The sequence below is a fragment of the Mus pahari genome, chromosome 3, assembly GCF_900095145.1.
Source record: "Mus pahari chromosome 3, PAHARI_EIJ_v1.1, whole genome shotgun sequence".
Taxonomy (NCBI): Eukaryota; Metazoa; Chordata; class Mammalia; order Rodentia; family Muridae; genus Mus; species Mus pahari.
The window spans coordinates 14,440,060-14,457,851 of NC_034592.1; the positions used below are offsets into that span (position 1 = coordinate 14,440,060).

At 52.8% G+C, this 17,792-nt stretch overlaps 1 protein-coding gene across 2 annotated transcripts in view; it reads right to left on the minus strand.

Annotated features, from left to right (window-relative positions):
* Positions 1–17,792, minus strand: part of Sardh (sarcosine dehydrogenase) — a 62,118-nt gene that overhangs the window by 31,265 nt on the left and 13,061 nt on the right. For both annotated transcript variants that reach the window (XM_021193846.2, XM_029536306.1), the window contains 8 exons: positions 17,159–17,288; positions 13,674–13,760; positions 13,338–13,428; positions 11,172–11,313; positions 10,019–10,102; positions 7,925–8,038; positions 3,774–3,912; positions 1,835–1,948 (listed from right to left, as the gene is read on the minus strand). In XM_021193846.2, coding sequence (XP_021049505.1) covers positions 1,835–1,948; positions 3,774–3,912; positions 7,925–8,038; positions 10,019–10,102; positions 11,172–11,313; positions 13,338–13,428; positions 13,674–13,760; positions 17,159–17,288 — 901 coding nt within the window. The remainder of the gene's footprint in view (positions 1–1,834; positions 1,949–3,773; positions 3,913–7,924; positions 8,039–10,018; positions 10,103–11,171; positions 11,314–13,337; positions 13,429–13,673; positions 13,761–17,158; positions 17,289–17,792) is intronic.

Here is a 17,792-nt window from a genome sequence, read left to right on the forward strand (position 1 = left end):
CTCTCTCTCTCATATACTTCAGCCTACATTCTGTTACCAGCCTGAGTTCCCTACCAATGGTCAGTGGTGTGCCTGCTTGCCCCGGCAACCACCCCCACTAGACTGCTCTACAGAGACAATGCAGGGCCCTAGATGCGGCAAAAGGCAGATCCACATGAGCCAAGGGGCAGAGGCTCACCCCAGGCTCCTCTCTCCCATTTCCAGGTGTGCGGTAAGCTTTGTAGGTGGCAGGTCTTAGATGCCATTTTCATTATGTCGATGTGTTCTGACAAGCAAGTACACCTTTTATAATATTAAGAAAGATGAATAAAGATAATTTAAAATTGCTTCCAAGATTGACAGTTGCTTGCTACACAGCCTTGATCACATGTAAATTGTCACATTCTCTAAACTTACTGGAGCTCTGAGACACATGCATAATTAACATGCATATTAAATACACACATCCTTAATGAGATACATATTCATCGTGGGACCTGTGTCAGTGCAGAAGCCGTTTCTCGACTGTTTTGGGGTGTCTCTGGGATCCACAGCCTCCAGGGGTTGGGGCTCACTGGATCATCTGGTCACACCTGGGTGTATGTCTCCCCCAAGCACTCAGCTCCAGGAACTGTGCACCAGGTGGGAAGTTCGAGGGAATTTATCACAAGGCATTTTCATGGCGGATTCCAGCAAGGTCTCTGTTGCCAAGATAAGGGATCTGAGGTCTGGGGGGCTGCGGACAACCTCCTGGCTCCTCTCAGCTCTTACTCATTCCTGTAGCAGCTGGCTAGGTAGGCTCACCAGGCCCCATCTCACAAGTAGGGAAACTGAGGCTCAGAGAGTTAAGGTCTCAAATTTTAAAATTACAAGAAAGGGTGGTGAGGATGTAGCTCTGGGATAAAGCACTTGCTGAGATGTACTTGGTCCAAGGTTTAACCCCCAGCTAAGTCAGACCTAGGCCACATCACACACAGGGATACGGGAACTGACTCCTTGTGAGCATCCTCCTCTCTCCTCTGCCCCTCCCCTTGGGGGTGGGGCTTCACTATGTTTCACTAAGACACAAATAGGGAGGAGAGCAAGGAAGTAACTAGATCTCCATAAGGCTCAGCACTGCCCACTGTTAGGCTCTTGGACAGCGGTTCAGAGAGTCACACTGTTGATGCCTCCTCCCGGTAAACCCCCCCCCTTTTAGATGTACCAATGCCTTCCTTAGGCAAAGCCATGCCCACTCTGTTCCCTCTCTTCTGGTAGACATAGGTCACAGGACAGGAGGCAGAGCTGGCCCTGAGGGAACTGACAGGTAGGATCCAGGGCTGGGGTGACAGGAGGCAGTCTTGTGTCAATATAACAGCTAAAGTTGTGTGCTGAGCTGCCCGTCATTACGGGTGTGCAAGGAGAAGCAGAAGGACACAGAGTGGGCACTGAGCCAAGCATCAGGGGACCTGCCAGGCCTGAGACTGGCAGTGGCTCACAGACTGGGACTAGCCCAGATGGCAGGGTGGGAAGAGACTAAGCTCTGAGTGGGAGATGTAGCCTGCCCTGGGCTGATGCTAACCTGGGCAGCTGGGCTCAGTACACCCACGCCAAGGCTTCTCCAACATGCCACAACACCAACAGGTTCAAAGGCATAATTACAGAGTGCTCAGAGCGGCAGCACAGCCACCCGAACATAGCCTGCATTTAGCCTGAAATGAGACCGCTAATCTCCAAGTCCTGACCATGACTGGACATGACAGGTAATTACATAGTCATCCTGGATAACCCTCCCTGACCTTCTGGCCACTGGTGACTTGCCAGTCCTATGAGCAGGTCACATCTCGGCCAGTGCCGCTTCTCACGACAACCTTACCTTCAAAGGCAGGGGCCAGGGGACTGGCCTGGGTGCCAGGAGCCAAGCGGCTAACAGTCAGGTCACTCTCAGTGCCTCCCCGTTGGTTCAGCATGCATGTGTACACCGTTGAGCCTGGCAACAAGGACCCAGATGTGAGCTCCACCAAAGCTTGTTCTTCTTCAAAGCCTGGGGGACCCCATGATATGAGGTCTCCCTCATAAGGCCTCCTACCCTATGACTCTATTACAACCAACCAGATTACTGATGAGGTCATCCATGGTTGTCATGGTTGAAATGGATCCAGATCCATTTCTTTGCCTGGCTCCTCCCTCATTCCCATCCTTGTCACCCACAGCAGTGTGCCTGATGGGGTAATTGGTCATGTAGATGAACCATGGGCAGGTAGAGGAGTGGAATGGGTAGACGGGTGGGCACCTGGGGTGAGTAGATTGGTAGAGAAAAGCCTGGTAGAAAGGGATGGAAGGCAGATGGTGGCAGAGGGGGTGAGCAGATGGGTAGAGCTGATGGAAGATTCACAAGAGCAAAACCCAGCTGCACGTGGGGCTGCTGGGCTGCTGACTGGCTACACACAGGGGCTCATAGGTTGAATCACGCCCCACATATAGACATGTTAGAGGTTGACCCCGAAGACTTGTGAGTGAAACATTATTTGGAAGTAGGGTCTTTATAACCCTGTGCGGGGCAGGGTTATTGAGATGGGCTCCCATCTAGTAGGACTGTTTACAAAAAGAGGAAAGTTAGGGCCTGGAGAGATGACACCGTACATTCAAACCACAGGAGTCACATGCGAAAGCCAAGCATAGTGACCACACTTGGAATTCCAGTGCTGGGGAAGCAGAGAGTGAGGTCCCTGGAGCCCACTGATGACCGGCCTAGCCTACTTGATGAGCTCCCCGGTCAGTGAGAAGCCCTATCTCAAAAAACCAAGATGGATGGTTCCTGAGGGGTGACACCCAAGACTGCCCTCTGAGTGCCACATGCACATATGCACACACACACACACACACACACACACACACACACACGCATGCATGCATGTGCATACATAAACACAAAAATACAAACATGCATGTGCATACACACACATACAAACACACACACAAACATGCATGTGCACATACACACACAAACATGCATGTGCACACACACATGCATGTACACACACACAAACATGCATGTGCACATACACACACACAAACATGCATGTGCACACACACACACACACACACACACACACACACACGAAGAAAGGACAGAGTGAACCTGTAGCATCAGAGACAAGGATGGATGAAATGGCCTCCACCAAGCTGGAGGAGATAGGTGGGACCCCACTCACACTCTTGGAGAAAGGACACTCAGCCAACACCCTGATTCTGACCTCTGGCCTGCAGGACCAGGAGTTGATCCATCTCTTATTTGGAAACGCCCAGCGTGTGGGACTTGTGACAAGAGCTATGGGAAATGGATGAAGATGAGGACGGGTGGGTGGATGAGTAAGACAGCGGGGTGGGCGGGTGACAAAAAAAGTTGATTATCCCAAATATTTCATAGGATACACCACAACAAAAAGTGTTCATTATTTACACAAGATTACATTTTAACTAAGCATTATGGATTTTTAACTCTGGCAACCACGCAGGGAGAGCACCATAATAGTGGGGGGAAGTGACTGGGCTCAGGTGTCAGGAGGCATTGCTGACTACCTGTGGCCCTGCCTCCCTTCTGTGAGCAAAAGAAGGGGTCCAGGAAGGGAAAAGAAGAAAGGATGGAAGAGGGGGAAGACCCTGGGGTTGGTGTTGGTGACAGGGCATAGAGGGGCAGACAGCAGACTGGTTAGACCCAGGGCCGCCTGCCTGCTCCATCATCACTGTGCCCATGGAGTTCCAGCTGACGTTGAAGTAGGGGAGCGATGGATCCACCCCGCTGGGCCCGGTACCTGGGGGTCGGCTGACGTCTGCTGAGAAGAGCCAGTCTGCAGCCTTCCTGGCGTCCACCCCGAGCAGGTAGAACTTCCCAAAGTAAGACATGTTGAACATGGCAGCAGCCCCTCTGCAGGCCAGACATTCCTTCTGGATCTGAAAGGCCCAGTGGAGGACAGGCTTTGTGGGATACTGCCCCTGGGGACATGGGGCTGGGCCTTTCCTGACACATCTGCCCAGAGCCTCCTTACCACTGCCCTCCCAGTCTCCCAGTCATCCCAGCTCAGGGGCCACCACAGCACACTATTCTCTAGAACAGAAAGCACACAGAGGACACTGGGCACCAAGTCATAAGTATGCTCTGTCGTTCAAAAGAATTGCCCTAAAAACCAGGTATGGTGGCACAGAACTAGGCAGGTGGGGACAAGAGGACCAGAAGTCCAAACTAGAGGTGCAGCTTTCCTCTTCAAGAAACCAGAGAGAAATCTGTAAGCAAAAGTGAAAGGAAAGACAGCCAATATACAAAACCTACTACAGGTCTGTGTGTTAACATGGGGCAGTGTACAGGGAAACCAAGAGAGCCATTCTTTCTTCACAGCCCCAAAGCAATAAAAATAAATAAAGCAAACTTGACAGCAGAAATGCAACGTTCTTATTATAAAAAGTTAAAAAGTGTGTGTGGTGTGTGTGTGTGCGCGCGCGCGTGTGTGCGGGTGCGTGTGTGCGTGTGGAGACCATGGGTTGACATCTGGTGTTTCCCTCAGTTGCTCTCTGTGTTACTTCCTGAGACAGTGTCCCTCACTGACGCTGAAGCTTGCTGATTGGCTAGACTGGGTTGGTCAGTACCCTCCTGTCTCCGCCTCTCCAGTGCCTGACTTTCTATGTCCAGTCTAGGGAATCTGAACTCAGTTCCTCATGCTTGCACACCAAGCCCATTACCAACTGAACCATCTTCTCAGGCCCTACGAAGAATATTTTGAAAAAAAAAAATGACCAAAACCAATGGAAAGACACCATAAGTGTGTGGCAAAGTGACTACACATTTGGGCTGATCTATAGATCTGACCCAGTCCCTACTACAGCCTCAGCTGAATTCTTCGCAATAGGTTAGCTTACACTAAAATTCACATGGAATTCACAGACTATGATAAACAACCTTTAAAAAGAAGAACCAAGTTGATTGGTCACACTGCCTGATTCCAACACTTGCTGGGGCAGGGGGAGTGGGAGGGGGACCACAGTAGACAAAATATCCAACATTTGCTGGGGAAAGAAAAAAAATACAGTAGACAAAACAGTGTTGGGCTGAGCTGGTAATGAAGGTGTGGCCTAGTGGGGCAGAGCCCTGTCTGGAAATCTCCCTGATGATGTTGGCAGAGATTGGGTTTTTTCTATGAGAACCCCAGGAGAATTCCATGGGGATACTGAGTCCTCTCAGCAAATGGGTGCCCACAAGCAAAACAATCACATTTGAACACTTCATTGTGCCATGCACAAGACTCCAAACAAATGACAAACCCTTAGAAGAAAACCCAGAAGTGTGTGTGTGTGTGGCCCCAGCCAACTCTTAGACATGATGCTCAAGGCATATGCCACACAAGACTGAGAGATGAATTGGACATCATCAAAACCTCATATATTTATACAAAAGAATTAGTTTGTGTTGCCAATGGTTCCATAATGACAGCAAAAAGGGAATGGAAGAAACTTATGAACTCCGCATCAATCAAACAAAGGACTTACATCCAGGACATGTATTTATTTTAGGCTTTGTATGTGGGTATGGTGCATGTACATGTATGGGCTGTGCCAATATGCAGTTGCAGGGGCTAGAGGACATTGGGTGTCTTAAGCTATCAATTTCCACCTTTTCCTCTTGAGACAGGGTCCCTTAGTGATCCTGTGTTGGGGATAGAGTGGGGAATGGGGGTGATTCCTGGTGACTGTGGGGCTTCCTTGTGGGGAGATGACGCTGCCCCCAAGAACTTGCTGGGTACAGTGAATGGAAAGTTTTCAATCGATGAACTGGGTGCTGTGGAAATTATGTCTCAATAAAGCTGTTAACAAAGAAAGAGTACACATCTCTCACTGCCTCCTCTGAGGCACCGCTCAGCTGTGCCAACCTCACTTTCATTACTGAGGGTACAGATGGCTATGGTGGGAGCCACTGCAATGGGCTGGACAGCCAATGTGTCTGGAAGCTGGACCTGTCTTCTTCTGTTCATCAATAGTGAGATGGCTGCTACCAACTCTCGGTATCCCCGGGGCTCTGGAGTTCAGAGCACTACAGTGAAAAGCCTCAGAAATGTTCCTAGCATGGCTACAAAGAGCCCCTTATCACAAGGGTGACAGTGGATGTCTCCAGTGCCACACCTATGGCTGAGCCAGGCATAGAAGCCAGCCTTTTAAACCTTGCATTTGGCTTCTGGGCAAATGCCAGACCTTGGCACAGCATGCTGCCTCCTGAGGCCCCAGCTCCTCTGCCTCTCTCCAGACATCATTAAAGATCGCTCCCTGTGCACCAGGCTTTGAGGTGCCTTTTCTGGCACTGTGAGAGCTGCTGACCCAAACCCAAACAGCTCCCCAGGCTGACACTCACTGTCTGCCTGGCTGGGGAAGCTGCCAATGTGGAGAACAAGTGTGTGTTTCATGCGCAGGGACTGTCTCTGGTGCAGTTGCGGAGGCTGGATGGAGCTGCTAAGCCAAATTGGCATCTCCCCTAAGCTTCCACACCCTCCAGGGCCAGGAGTCCCACAGGCTGTAGAAGCTGCAGGTGCCGAGGTGCCAGACGTAGCCATGCACTCCCTTGAGGGGGTTGTGAGGACTGGGCACCAAGCTGGCCCTGCAACTGCGATGCTCTGTGGAGCTCCTGACTTCCGCAGCCACCTCAGAGAGCTCTGACCTGCTTTAATATCTGCTTTTCACACGGGCTTAGGGGACAGGGATGGGAACAAATGGGCCTCTGCCCTCAGCACCGGCCACAGCAAGCGAGTCTGGAGAGAGAGATACCAGTGACTTTGACCGTGAGGGGTCTGATGGCAGTCCCTGGATGCTTGATACCCTCCTGATGCTTGGCCCACAGTCTAGGGCCAGGCTGAGAGCTTGGCTCTGCACCTACCTAAGATGCACGGTGAGACATCACATGCATGGGATCACAGGTGCCTACGGCATAGTGACATGCCCAGAGACAACTGTGGTTGTCAGAGGAGCTGGGAGGCATGGTGTGGACATTACCACTGCTCAGTCTGTGTGAGCTGCCTGTGGGATACAGGCTGCTGCAGGGATGCCTGGCCCCTAAGACTCAGCACCTCAACACTCATAGGCAGAGAACCGAGCACACTGGAGGAGGACCACAAACTGCCCGGGCAGCTTCACCTGCCCACCTTTTGAGTCGATGAACAGATTACAATGGTGTGGTCATCCCAGCCCCGGTCTCCTCTGCTTTGTCCTTCCAGTGGCCTTGCGCACAGGGCCAGCAAGCCCACCATGTTCTAGACCTACTCCAGAGTTATCTGTGAAGGAAAAACCTTGGCTGATAATATATCTCCACTCAGGTTGCCTATAAACAAATTTGTAGGACATTTTCTTGATTAACGATGGATATAGGAAAGCCCTCAGAGAGGGCTGTGCTGTGCCACCCATGCCCTAAATTGCATAAGAAAACACGCTAAGTAGGATGTGAGGAGTAAATCAGTAAGGTTTGTCCCTCCATGGCCTCTGCTACAGCTCCTGCCCTCAGCTTCCTGCCTTGAGTTACTGCCTTTCATGATGGACTACAGGCTGAAAGCCTGTCAGGTTGCTATGGGTCATTGTGTTTTATCAATAGAAACTTTAAAAGACCCAAGCCAGTGGCCTCAATCCTGCCTTTTGCTACCCTCCAGCCGAAATACTGAAGGACCCTCAGACCTGATTGCTGGCAAAATTATGGTGCAGAGCAGGGAAAGAAAAACATTACATTGTTCCCACAAAACTGTTAGCTAGAGAGGTTGTGAACTTGTAGCAAGCAGAAGCCCCTCGGAAAGCACCCCCCACTCCGTGTGTGTGTGTGTGTGTGTGTGTGTGTGTGTGTGTGTGCCCCACTCCCCCACCCCCGCACTCGCACGCAGCTCAGCAGAGGCCTCTACAGCAGGGACAGAAAGCAGCTGTGGGCCCAGCTCAGGCTGCTTACCATGCGGTGGTGGGGTGGGAAGTCGAAGGTGTAGTCATCGCCTAGCAGCCGGCTGTAGGTGTAGTCCTTGTGCGCCTGGTTTCCGTAGGCCCCGTAGTAGTCGTAGTCAAGGACCTGTTACAGAAAATGAGGCCATCTTTCACTCTGCCTTCCTCTTCCCTCCCTGTTGTAGTTTGAAGGTAAAATGCCTCTCAGAGGCTCACAAGTGAGCACTTGAAGACGGGAGGTTGAGACTTTATAGCCCAGTCCCACTTCCTTTCTGCTTCCCACGTCCTGTCTGAAGGCATAATATGACCTCAGCTCCTACCACCACGTCTTCCCTACTGCGAGGCTTTGTCCTGCTGATATAGAGGCCCCCTTCCTTAACTGTACCCTGTGGCCATTTGGGCACAACAGTAAGAACAGCATCTCATACACTCCCTCCTTTCTCTCTCCTCCCTCCACAAGCAGATACTAGGATGAACATGACACAGGCCTGGTCCTGTCCTCCATAAAGCTCCCTCGGGGAACAGTTAGTGGATTTTAATGGATCAGGTAACACAAAGATGCCTGCTCAGATAACAGCTTAATCCCTGCCTTACTGGTTCTGACTGGAGGATGGAAAGAAGACTAGATACCAAGTGAGCTGGAGAGGAACTTGGGCAACTGTGAGGGCTTCCACCTGATACTGGGACAACATCAGGGGGAGGGTGAAAGTGTGGGTGGGTAGGGACCACCACAGAGATGGTGTCATGAAATCCCCACTCAAAGTGCCCACACAAACTCCCAAGGAGGGCCACCCATTCTGCAGATGGGGAATCTGCATCCCAGGTGGTTAAATTTGCCCCAAGGTACAGCAAGCTAAGGAGCCAAGGCATGAAGCTAGGCAGGCATGACTGGTGTCTGTGGCTGTTCCTAGGAAGACTCTGTGAAGGTGCCAGTGTCTGGCTCCTCTCCACTGTCCCACCCTCCCCTGAGATCTGTCACATCGGTCAGATGCCTTCCCTGTCCCCCTCCTCTGTGACCTCAGGCTCTGAGTGGCTTCCTGCCCACTGCAGAGGTGAATAAAGAATCTATGGGTCTCTTCTTCCACAGCTGCAACTCTTAACTGTAGGCTTCACCCACCTCTCGGGGATATGAGCTCAACTCCAGGAATCGGGGGATCTACCTTAGTCAATCTCTTATGCCCAGTGCCCCTGCCAGCCATGACATCTTCAAGGCCCTTCCCAGTACCTCTCCTTCCCCAGCCAAACACACCTCCCTGGTCTCTGAGGCCCTAGAAGGAATATCCCATCTGCTTTAACCCTACAAGGTTTTCCAGACTGGCTCCTGGGTAGGATATACAGTCTTCTCATTGGAGGACCATGGGGCTTCCCTTCCCACTGAGTAACCTCTCCTTGCCTAAGACCTCCAGGACTGAGGCTCTGAACCCACCCTGCCAACTCTGCTTCCAGCACCAATGAGAGAAAAGGCCCTGTCACTGAGACCCTGAGTTTGCTCTGCAGTGAGTCGTGGACCTGGCTAACTGAGGAGGTGGATGAGGGTCATGCTGAAATGCGAAGGGGCTAATCTGCAGGAAAGGGTTAACTTGCATACACCTAGACATGGGCCTCAAAGCCTCTGTGGTCTGCTCCCAGGGGCTATTCCTAGGAAGCTCTGGGGAGGCCCCTACAGCATCCCAGAGGCCAGTGTGTGGGATGGTTCAGTGGATAAACTGACACACTGAGGCACAGATCCTCCCACTAACATCAGCTAACAGTTGGTGTTGCCAAATATACATTCTTGAACAGTGTGTGAAAGGGCCTGCATTCCTCCTCAGGGGGATCCTCCAGTCTGTCCACACTGTGAGTCTGTGCTGGCATCCAGTGCGTGCCCACGTGGGCGTAAAAAGCCGGGCCACTGCAAGCAAGCAAGCAAGCCTTTAAAGGAGTCTCACCCTGAGGTGCTCAGGACTCTCTCAGCTTCCTGGGTGCAGACAACTGACCTGTCACCACAGCCTGAGGCACACTGGATCGGCCTGACTTGAGTGGCTGGGAGGATGCTGAGATGGAGAGGGGTATGAGAGGCCCAGGGCCTCCCAGTTCCATAAACCAGTGGCCAAGAGTCTTTGCTCACCTGAGCTGTTTCCTGGGGGTTGAACCATCCCGGCCGTTCCCATCCCTGCCGCTCTTGAAACACACAGCCTTGTCCAAGCAGCTCCTGGTGGAAACAGAGAGGGCCCATCACACAAGTCCAGACACCACACAGGATGCAGAGCCAGGGCACCCAGCACTCATACCCAAGAGTACTCAAGGAAGCAAGGTCCCCAGCAGGTAACTGCTCCTCCCCAGAGCTCCCACAGTGCCCTCACCTCACAAGAATCCATAATCTAGAGAATGAGCTGCCATGTGCTGAGCTGTGCCCCCCGCCCCAGCAGCACATATGTTGAAGCCCACACCACTAGTCTCATAGTTCAGGGACAGCCTACAGGGAGAGCATCAGGGTTAAATAAGGTCATAGAGTGGGTCCTAATCCCAGAGGGCTGGTCCAGAGGAGGACCTGCTAGGATGTGCTGTGCTCTAAAGAGGACATAGCAAGACAGTGGTTGTCTTCAGCCAATAGGGCCTTAGTCAGGAAGCATGTCAGGGACAACTTGATCTTGAGTCTTCCAGAAGACAGAGATGGTATCCCAAGAAGACTGTGATGAGAAGTCCATCTCTCTACACGCCCAGCCTGGTTGCTCTGACACTTGCCTGTACATTCTTACTGTGCCCTCTACCACCCAGACCCCGCCCCCTGCACTGCAGCAGCCCTGGGGCAGACGCCGTGTGTGTGTGTGTGTGTGTGTGTGTGTGTGTGTGTGTGTGTGTGGTGTGTGCACATCTGTGTGGAGGACAGAGAACAACCTTGGCAGTCCCCATGTGCCATCCACCTTGTGTTATGAGACAGGGTTTCTCATTGAACCTGATGTTCACTGACTAGGCTGGGACCCTCCTGTCCCTGCCTCCCCAATGCTGGGATCACCGAAGCACAAGGCCCATTTTTATATGTGGGCTCTTCATGCTTACATGCACACACTGTACCACCTGAGCTATCTCCGCCACCCCACGTCTACTTTCAGGACATCTGTCTCTCCACTTGGCCTAAAGCCCCTGTGGAAACTAGTCTCTTCCACAGCACCCCACACGGACCTCGGGGAACACAGCCCTGCAGTAGAGTATCCCACGAGTGTCTGTTACCCCAACCCCCAGGGCCCTCCAGGCTCCTCAGCCTGTCCATGCCTGCATACCTCATGCAGGGGGTCTCTCCTCATGTTGCGGCCTGCCAGTGGCTCATCGTGTGGGAAGACAACTGAGTAGTTCTTGGCATAGGACTCATGGCTGCGCTCTCGGATCCAGCGGGTGTGGTCCGTGAGCGAGTGATGGAAACGCCTACCACCAATATAAAGAGGATGGGATCACCACTTGTGGACAACCTGTCAAGGATCCAACCTGCACCAAATCTGGGCCAGGCTTAGCCTCTTCACGCAGTCACAAACCACCTCTCTCACAAGTAACACAGCTCAGGACATCAGGAGACCATTCCACGATCCATCTCTGCCAGGTAGGATAAGGCAACCCACCTCATGTGCGGGCTCAAGATGCCCAGGTGTTGAGAGCTGGTCTTTTGCTATGTATTGTAATGCTAAATACTACCCCTAATTTAGACTAACTATGTCTACAACAGCAGGGGAGGCGAGTGGCCCATCTTTCCATCTTACAGACGTAGAAACTGTGGCTGAGAGGAGAAGCCCAAGGCCACACATCTGGGGGTGTGGTCTCACAACCGGACCCATTTGCTGGGCTATAAGAGAAGCATCTGCTGTGGTCTGGGGGCCTCTGGTGCTGAGGAAGCTCTGGGACCTTCTCTTGCAGGTGGGATCTAGACACACCTAGAACCCAATGCTGGCTGCCCTAGACAAACCTGCCCCTTACTGAGGGTCTCTCATAGATGAGGGAGGAGAAGCATATTATGTCCTTGACCTAGTTATAAACAGGTGGCACTGAAGAGAGACAGGCTTTGGTTCACACTGCCCACCCCCGCCCCGTTCTCTCTGTGTGTCTGTCTCCCTCTGTGTCTCTCTCTGTCTGTCTTTGTTTTTCCTACACACACACACACACACACACACACACACTGACACACATACACTCTTGTAGTCTACAGTGGGTCCACAGGTACAGGTGACCCCAGCTGATCTGGTCCTTGCTGCTGGAAAGGGTAGCACTGAGGATGGCCCTGTGCCTCTGACCACACAGCTGGAGGAGGGCAGGTCGTCCCGCTCTGTTTTGCAGTGGGAGGAGTGTGAACAGACCCTTCCCTAAAGCCCCTTGCAGCTGTAGCATTTCTAGAACATTCATCTCCAGGAGGAAAGCTTAAGTGTGGCTGCACAGTCTCTGAGGGGGTATAGAGCAGACCTCACCGCGCCAGAAGCTGGGTAGGGGTGGCATTCTGGGGTTTTCAGAGCCGGCCATCTGTCTTTGTGGAGACAGACATCACCTCCCTCATGGGTGCAATGTTCTCATCTAGCCAAGAAGAGACAAGCTGGCAGGGCTGCGGGACATCCTGAGCTGAGCCAGCAGTCCCTTCACCCAACTCTGTCCCTGTATCAGGTCAACAAGCAGCTGGGTCCCTTCAAGGGACTATTGGCCAAGAGCACATACTAACTGCAGACACAACAGGCCAAGAAACAGTCTCTTACCCAGCTGCTCAGTCCCTGTGGTGCCCTGCAGTGCCTGGTATGGCCTCAGCAACGGAGCGTACTGCACAGGTCAATATAACTGTTCTATGAATGAGTCATGGAGCCTGGGTCAGACAGAACGGCAGTCTCCTGCTGCTAGCCTGGGAGCCCTTGCAGCAGGCCATGGAGCCCTAGGATGCCTTCAGGCTCCTGCCATCCGCCTTTGGCCCAAGCTACATGGTTCAGTGCCCAGAGCTTCCCCACAGACCCAAGTCATTCTCTGTGCCCACACTAGCCTGTCCATGCTGACTGCCCTGCACCACAGGGCAGAGCCTGCCCAGTATTGAGTCTGACTCATGTCAGGCCTTGGATTGAAGAGCCACCAGACTCAGCTCAGCTTCTGGTCCTACACTAACAATGATCCTGGTCGGGCCCGTCTCCCTAGCTGCACTGTCCCCATCTGCGCCATAAATGATGGGATCCTATTGGTGTGGTTAGTGGGTCAGGTGGGACCCAGACCAAGAGACCCCGGACACACAGAGACTACGAACTGTCCAACCCAGGCGCTCCTCCATGACACCTACCAACCATTGCCTTCTCCCCTTCCATCCTTGATGCCTCCACTTCCAAGAGGCCATGTGGATCTCAGGAAGTTTCCTTCCTAAAACAGCCCTCGCCCCTGTGTCCTGCTGTCCCAACCCAGCCACCCTGCTGTCTGACTCCAGCCACCACACTTGCCTGATGTCATAGCTGTACATGTCCTTCTCTGGGCGCCCGTGCACAATCCAATGGGCCAGCTCCTGCCCACAGCCACCTCCCAACATCATGCCTGGTGAGACGGAAATGCAGGGCTACAATCTGCTCCCTGTGCCCCCCCCCATCCAACTTTAAGCCCCTATCTCCACGGCAGTCCCACATAAACCCTGTTCTCATACTTGGATGTTGAGCGACTACCTGCCTTCCAGCAGGGTTGCACTCTGCACCACCTACAGCCCCACCCCCAAATCGCTATACCATGGGGGAGTGCCTCCTGGGCTCAGGGATATGAAGCCTCACCAGCATATGCCCCCTCACCTGCACTGTTGAAGCCACAGCCAAGGAAGAAGCCACGGAGCTCAGGAGCCTCCCCCATCAGAGGCTTATGGTCTGGTGTGAAGGATTCTGAAAAGAAGGGGAGGCCTCAGACTGTTGCAGGCCTCAGGCACTTGGGGCAGTCTGTCCTAGGACAATAGGGCTCAGAAGCCCCCCTTGGATACCTCCTTTGTTGAAACCTCCCACCCTTATAACCCAAGGTAATAATACTGTTACCTCCAGGGAGCCTCCTAGATTGTTCCTGTCCTTGTTCCCCTAAGCACTTGACCTATGATCTAACCAGCTCTACCCCATGGGCCTAAATACATCTCAGGAACACTGTCACTGTCCCACCAACAAGTGGCATTCCTCTGACCCAGCATAGTGCTGCAACTTCCCTCAATGAACCACCATCTCTCTGTGTCATTCATTGCCCACTGAACATTAAGAATGAGAACTAGACCTTGCTAACAGCCATGTACCCAGGCTTAGCATGGAGGCTAGTCAAGTGCTCCATATGTGCTCCTGAATGAATGAATGAATGAATGAATGCATTTTCTTTGCTACCAGGGTGCCTCGGAGATCAGAGGAATTGCAGCCATAGTCATGAGTTCATCTGTTTAACTCCTCAAGCAAGCCACCCTGCCTCTCTGTGCCTTTGTTTCCCCTGTTGAACAATCAGGATCCTAGTAATGACTACAGAGCTGGGTGAACCTATAAACGGCTGTACCCCACCTATCATATGCTTGGTCCTGGGAGGAAGCGCTAAGCAAGACAGATTCCACCCAACAAAGCTGACTGAACAACAAGACAGAAATCAAACAGTCAAATAAGCAAACATAAGGTTGTCTCATAGGAAGTACCCTGAGGTAATCCAGATGCTCCCCACAATCCTGTGTGCTAGGAACTGTTACTGCCCAATGCTTTATCACAGAAGAGAAAGCTGCCTAGCTGGGTTCAGCTGTCTCCAGCCACTCAGCAAAGGTGCACAGATCCAATCCCAGGCTCTTAGCATCTGCAGGTAGGAAACTAACACACCCATCCTGCTCCCCAAAGGGTGCTCAGAGCCTGAGCTGCTGATGGGCAGAGTGTCTGCGCTGAGGGTAACCAGACCCAGAGAGGAAGGAGGCTTTCAAATAGGAAGTTGCAGGACCAAGGGACCAAGCCCTCGTTCCTGTGGAGATAGACTCCGCAGGAAGGCCCATCCCTGGATCTAAGTTCAAAGACATGTAAGGCCAGTGCTGGACATTGTATTGGACAACAAGAAATGGTCCTTATACAGGCCGTGAGAGGCCAAAACAGAGGGTCTCCTGAGCTGCCACACGATACACACTGGCCAAGAATGACCTCAGCGTTTCTCTCAAGGTTCAGCCCTGCACATGCTCCGTGGAGTCCCAAGCAGATCTGTGGGAGTTGGGGGGGGGCAAGTGTGGAGTACAGGGTCCCTTAGATTTTTGACATAGGCAAATCTGAGAAACTCCCAGCAGCTCTCTCGCACCTTGGCTCCGAATTCTCAACCTAAGCCAGTGAGCTCCGTCTGCCCTAAACCTCCCCAGAGACTGGGACTGGGACATCTCTAAAACCTGGAGGCCCAAGACTCTAAGCTGTCAGGCAAGGAGAAGAGCTACCCACCCCGATCCCTAAACCTACCCTCACTGTTAAGAGACCAGACTCAAGTTGTCTCTGCAAGCATACTTCCCCAAAATAGGGCCCCAAGGGGGAGTGACAGTTTCCAGGCTAATTAGACAAAGAGAGCCCGCTGGGGACATTCATGCCCCCTGGGATTCTTCCTGTGTTTCTCACCATCAGTCCCTCTCTGGCTGAGCAGGGACATGAGTCATAGCCCTCGCCCACATCCCAGATAAGGCGCTCTCAGCCTGCTCGTGGAGGCTAGCTACTGATTCCATCTGGTCTCCCTGGGACTGCACCCGGTGCTACAGACGGAGCTGGCTGCTCTGTAGACACCAAGCATGCCTAGACGGTGAGGGCCGGACTCCCCAGAAGGCCATGGCACCCTCCCTCTAGGACCCTTTGTCTCTCCTGAGATGGACTGGCCACTTTGCACACATGGAAGTCCCGTGACCTCCTGGTTCCCCTTTCATCCATGAGCCTTTGCCTCCAGCTTGGCACCAGCCTGTGACTTCTCAGCCCTCTGCTCCCTCTGCTGAGCGGTGTTCTGTCTCTACCTCCCAGGTTACACACTGTGGTGTCCAGGGGTTCCAACACCTGTCCCTTTGGGCTATCCCGCACCTTTCTGAGCTTGACTTTCAAGTTCTCCCCATTGAAGGGAGGACACACAGCGCTGAGGCTCTGCTGAGGCCACATTTCTACCTGACCGTGCGGAGTTTGCACCTCAAGCCAGCTCTGACTGGCTCTGTGACAGCTGATCCTGCTCCTCCTCACCTTGGCAGGACCTAGAATGGCCCAGGAGGCCAGCCTCTCAACCGAGAGGGCTTTATCTCCATTAGGTTAGCTTCAAGGCACGCGACAGAATAAACGTGGACAGCCCCACTCCCTGGGCAGGGTCCTAGACTGAGCCCCATCCCCCATCCCTCTGCTTCCTGACTGTGATACAAACTGAAGCTCCGCCTCAAGCTCTCGGTCCAGGGCTTCTCTGCCATGACGGTCTGTATCCTCGACCTGTTGTGAACCAAAAGAAACTCTCTCTCCCTTAAGTTGCCCTTTGGGGGCATTTTGCCACAGTAATATGTAAAATAACTAAGACAGGCTCCTTCTTCTAGGCAGACCTGTGTTTCTCCTGCCAGGCTGGGAACCCTTGCCCAAGAAAAGGATTGACTTTGGCAAGAAAAAGTCCACAGGCCCTAAGGGTATGGCCGCCTGAGTCTCACACTGTATTATCAGACGCAGGGTCTGATGAACGCCTTTCCAGCACTGCCTCCTTTCTAGGATCCTCGCTGTGGGGTGGAGCCTGGGGTGCCCTGGAAACAGTGGCTACTCTGTAAATAACCTAAAGAGAAAGTCTGGGAGCTAAAGTCACCGTCCCCTCAGCCTCCTGGAGACCAGAGAAGAAACCCCTGGCCAGTTATCTCTCGGTGCCCAGATCACCTCTAACCCGACAGAGTTCTGGCTACCCAAGAGCAGTGGCTGGGGACCCTGGCCAGGGAAATGAAGACTGGTGTGGGGGCGGAGTTGGGGCTTTACCAGGTGACCATTGTGCTACAGAGTCTGTCTTCCTGTCTTTATTCTGTCTCACATGGTGACAGGATCCCACAGTCCCATTTTACAGACAAAAACCCCACGTTCTGGGGACGAATGGGGTCTAGAGTCTCATTGTGAAGGTCAAAGCATGGCGGGCTTCATGCCCAGGGACACAGGGCTGCCCTTGCTAGGGTGGGTTGTCTTCCAGAGAGGAAAATTAAGAGCCACCTAGCTAAGCCCAGAGAACATGAGACAGGTTCTCTCAGGAAGGCGCTGCCATCCAGGCTGGCTAAAGGATGCTTCTGCTCCAGGCGCAGTCACCCACTCACCAGGACCACAGACAGTGGACTTGATCCCCGTTTTCTCCAACACAGGGACACGGTTAATGGCACCTTCAATGTGCTGAGTGAACACATCCCAGTCCAGGTCAAAGAGGCCAAAGGCAAATTTGTCTGACACCTACAAAGGAAGCACAGAGAATCTGTCAATCAGCCAGGAGACAAGCATTGATCCTTCCAGGCCCACCTAAGACAGCTCCAGCCCCCAGGCAGGTAGGGAAGCAGGTCAGATGAAGACAGAGGGTGGGTTCACCTGTGGACTCACAATCCTTCCTGGTCCCATCCCCCATCTAGTTTCCCTGGTCTGTTTCTGTGGTCTCCAGCTGGCCTCCAGCTTCTTGCCTCTAACCCATTCTCTCAAACCACACAGTACCCGCCCTTCCCTAGAGCCTCCAATAGCTCCCAGTTACCTACCACAACCGCTCAAATCCCTCCATGTGCCTGCCCTCCCAACCATTCCCCTGTACTCGGTCTTCTAACAACCCTTGTGATTTTAAGAAAGGCAAGTGGAGCCGGGCGTGGTGGCGTAGGCCTTTAATCCCAGCACTCGGGAGGCAGAGGCAGGCGGATTTCTGAGTTCGAGGCCAGCCTGGTCTACAGAGTGAGTTCCAGGACAGCCAGAGCT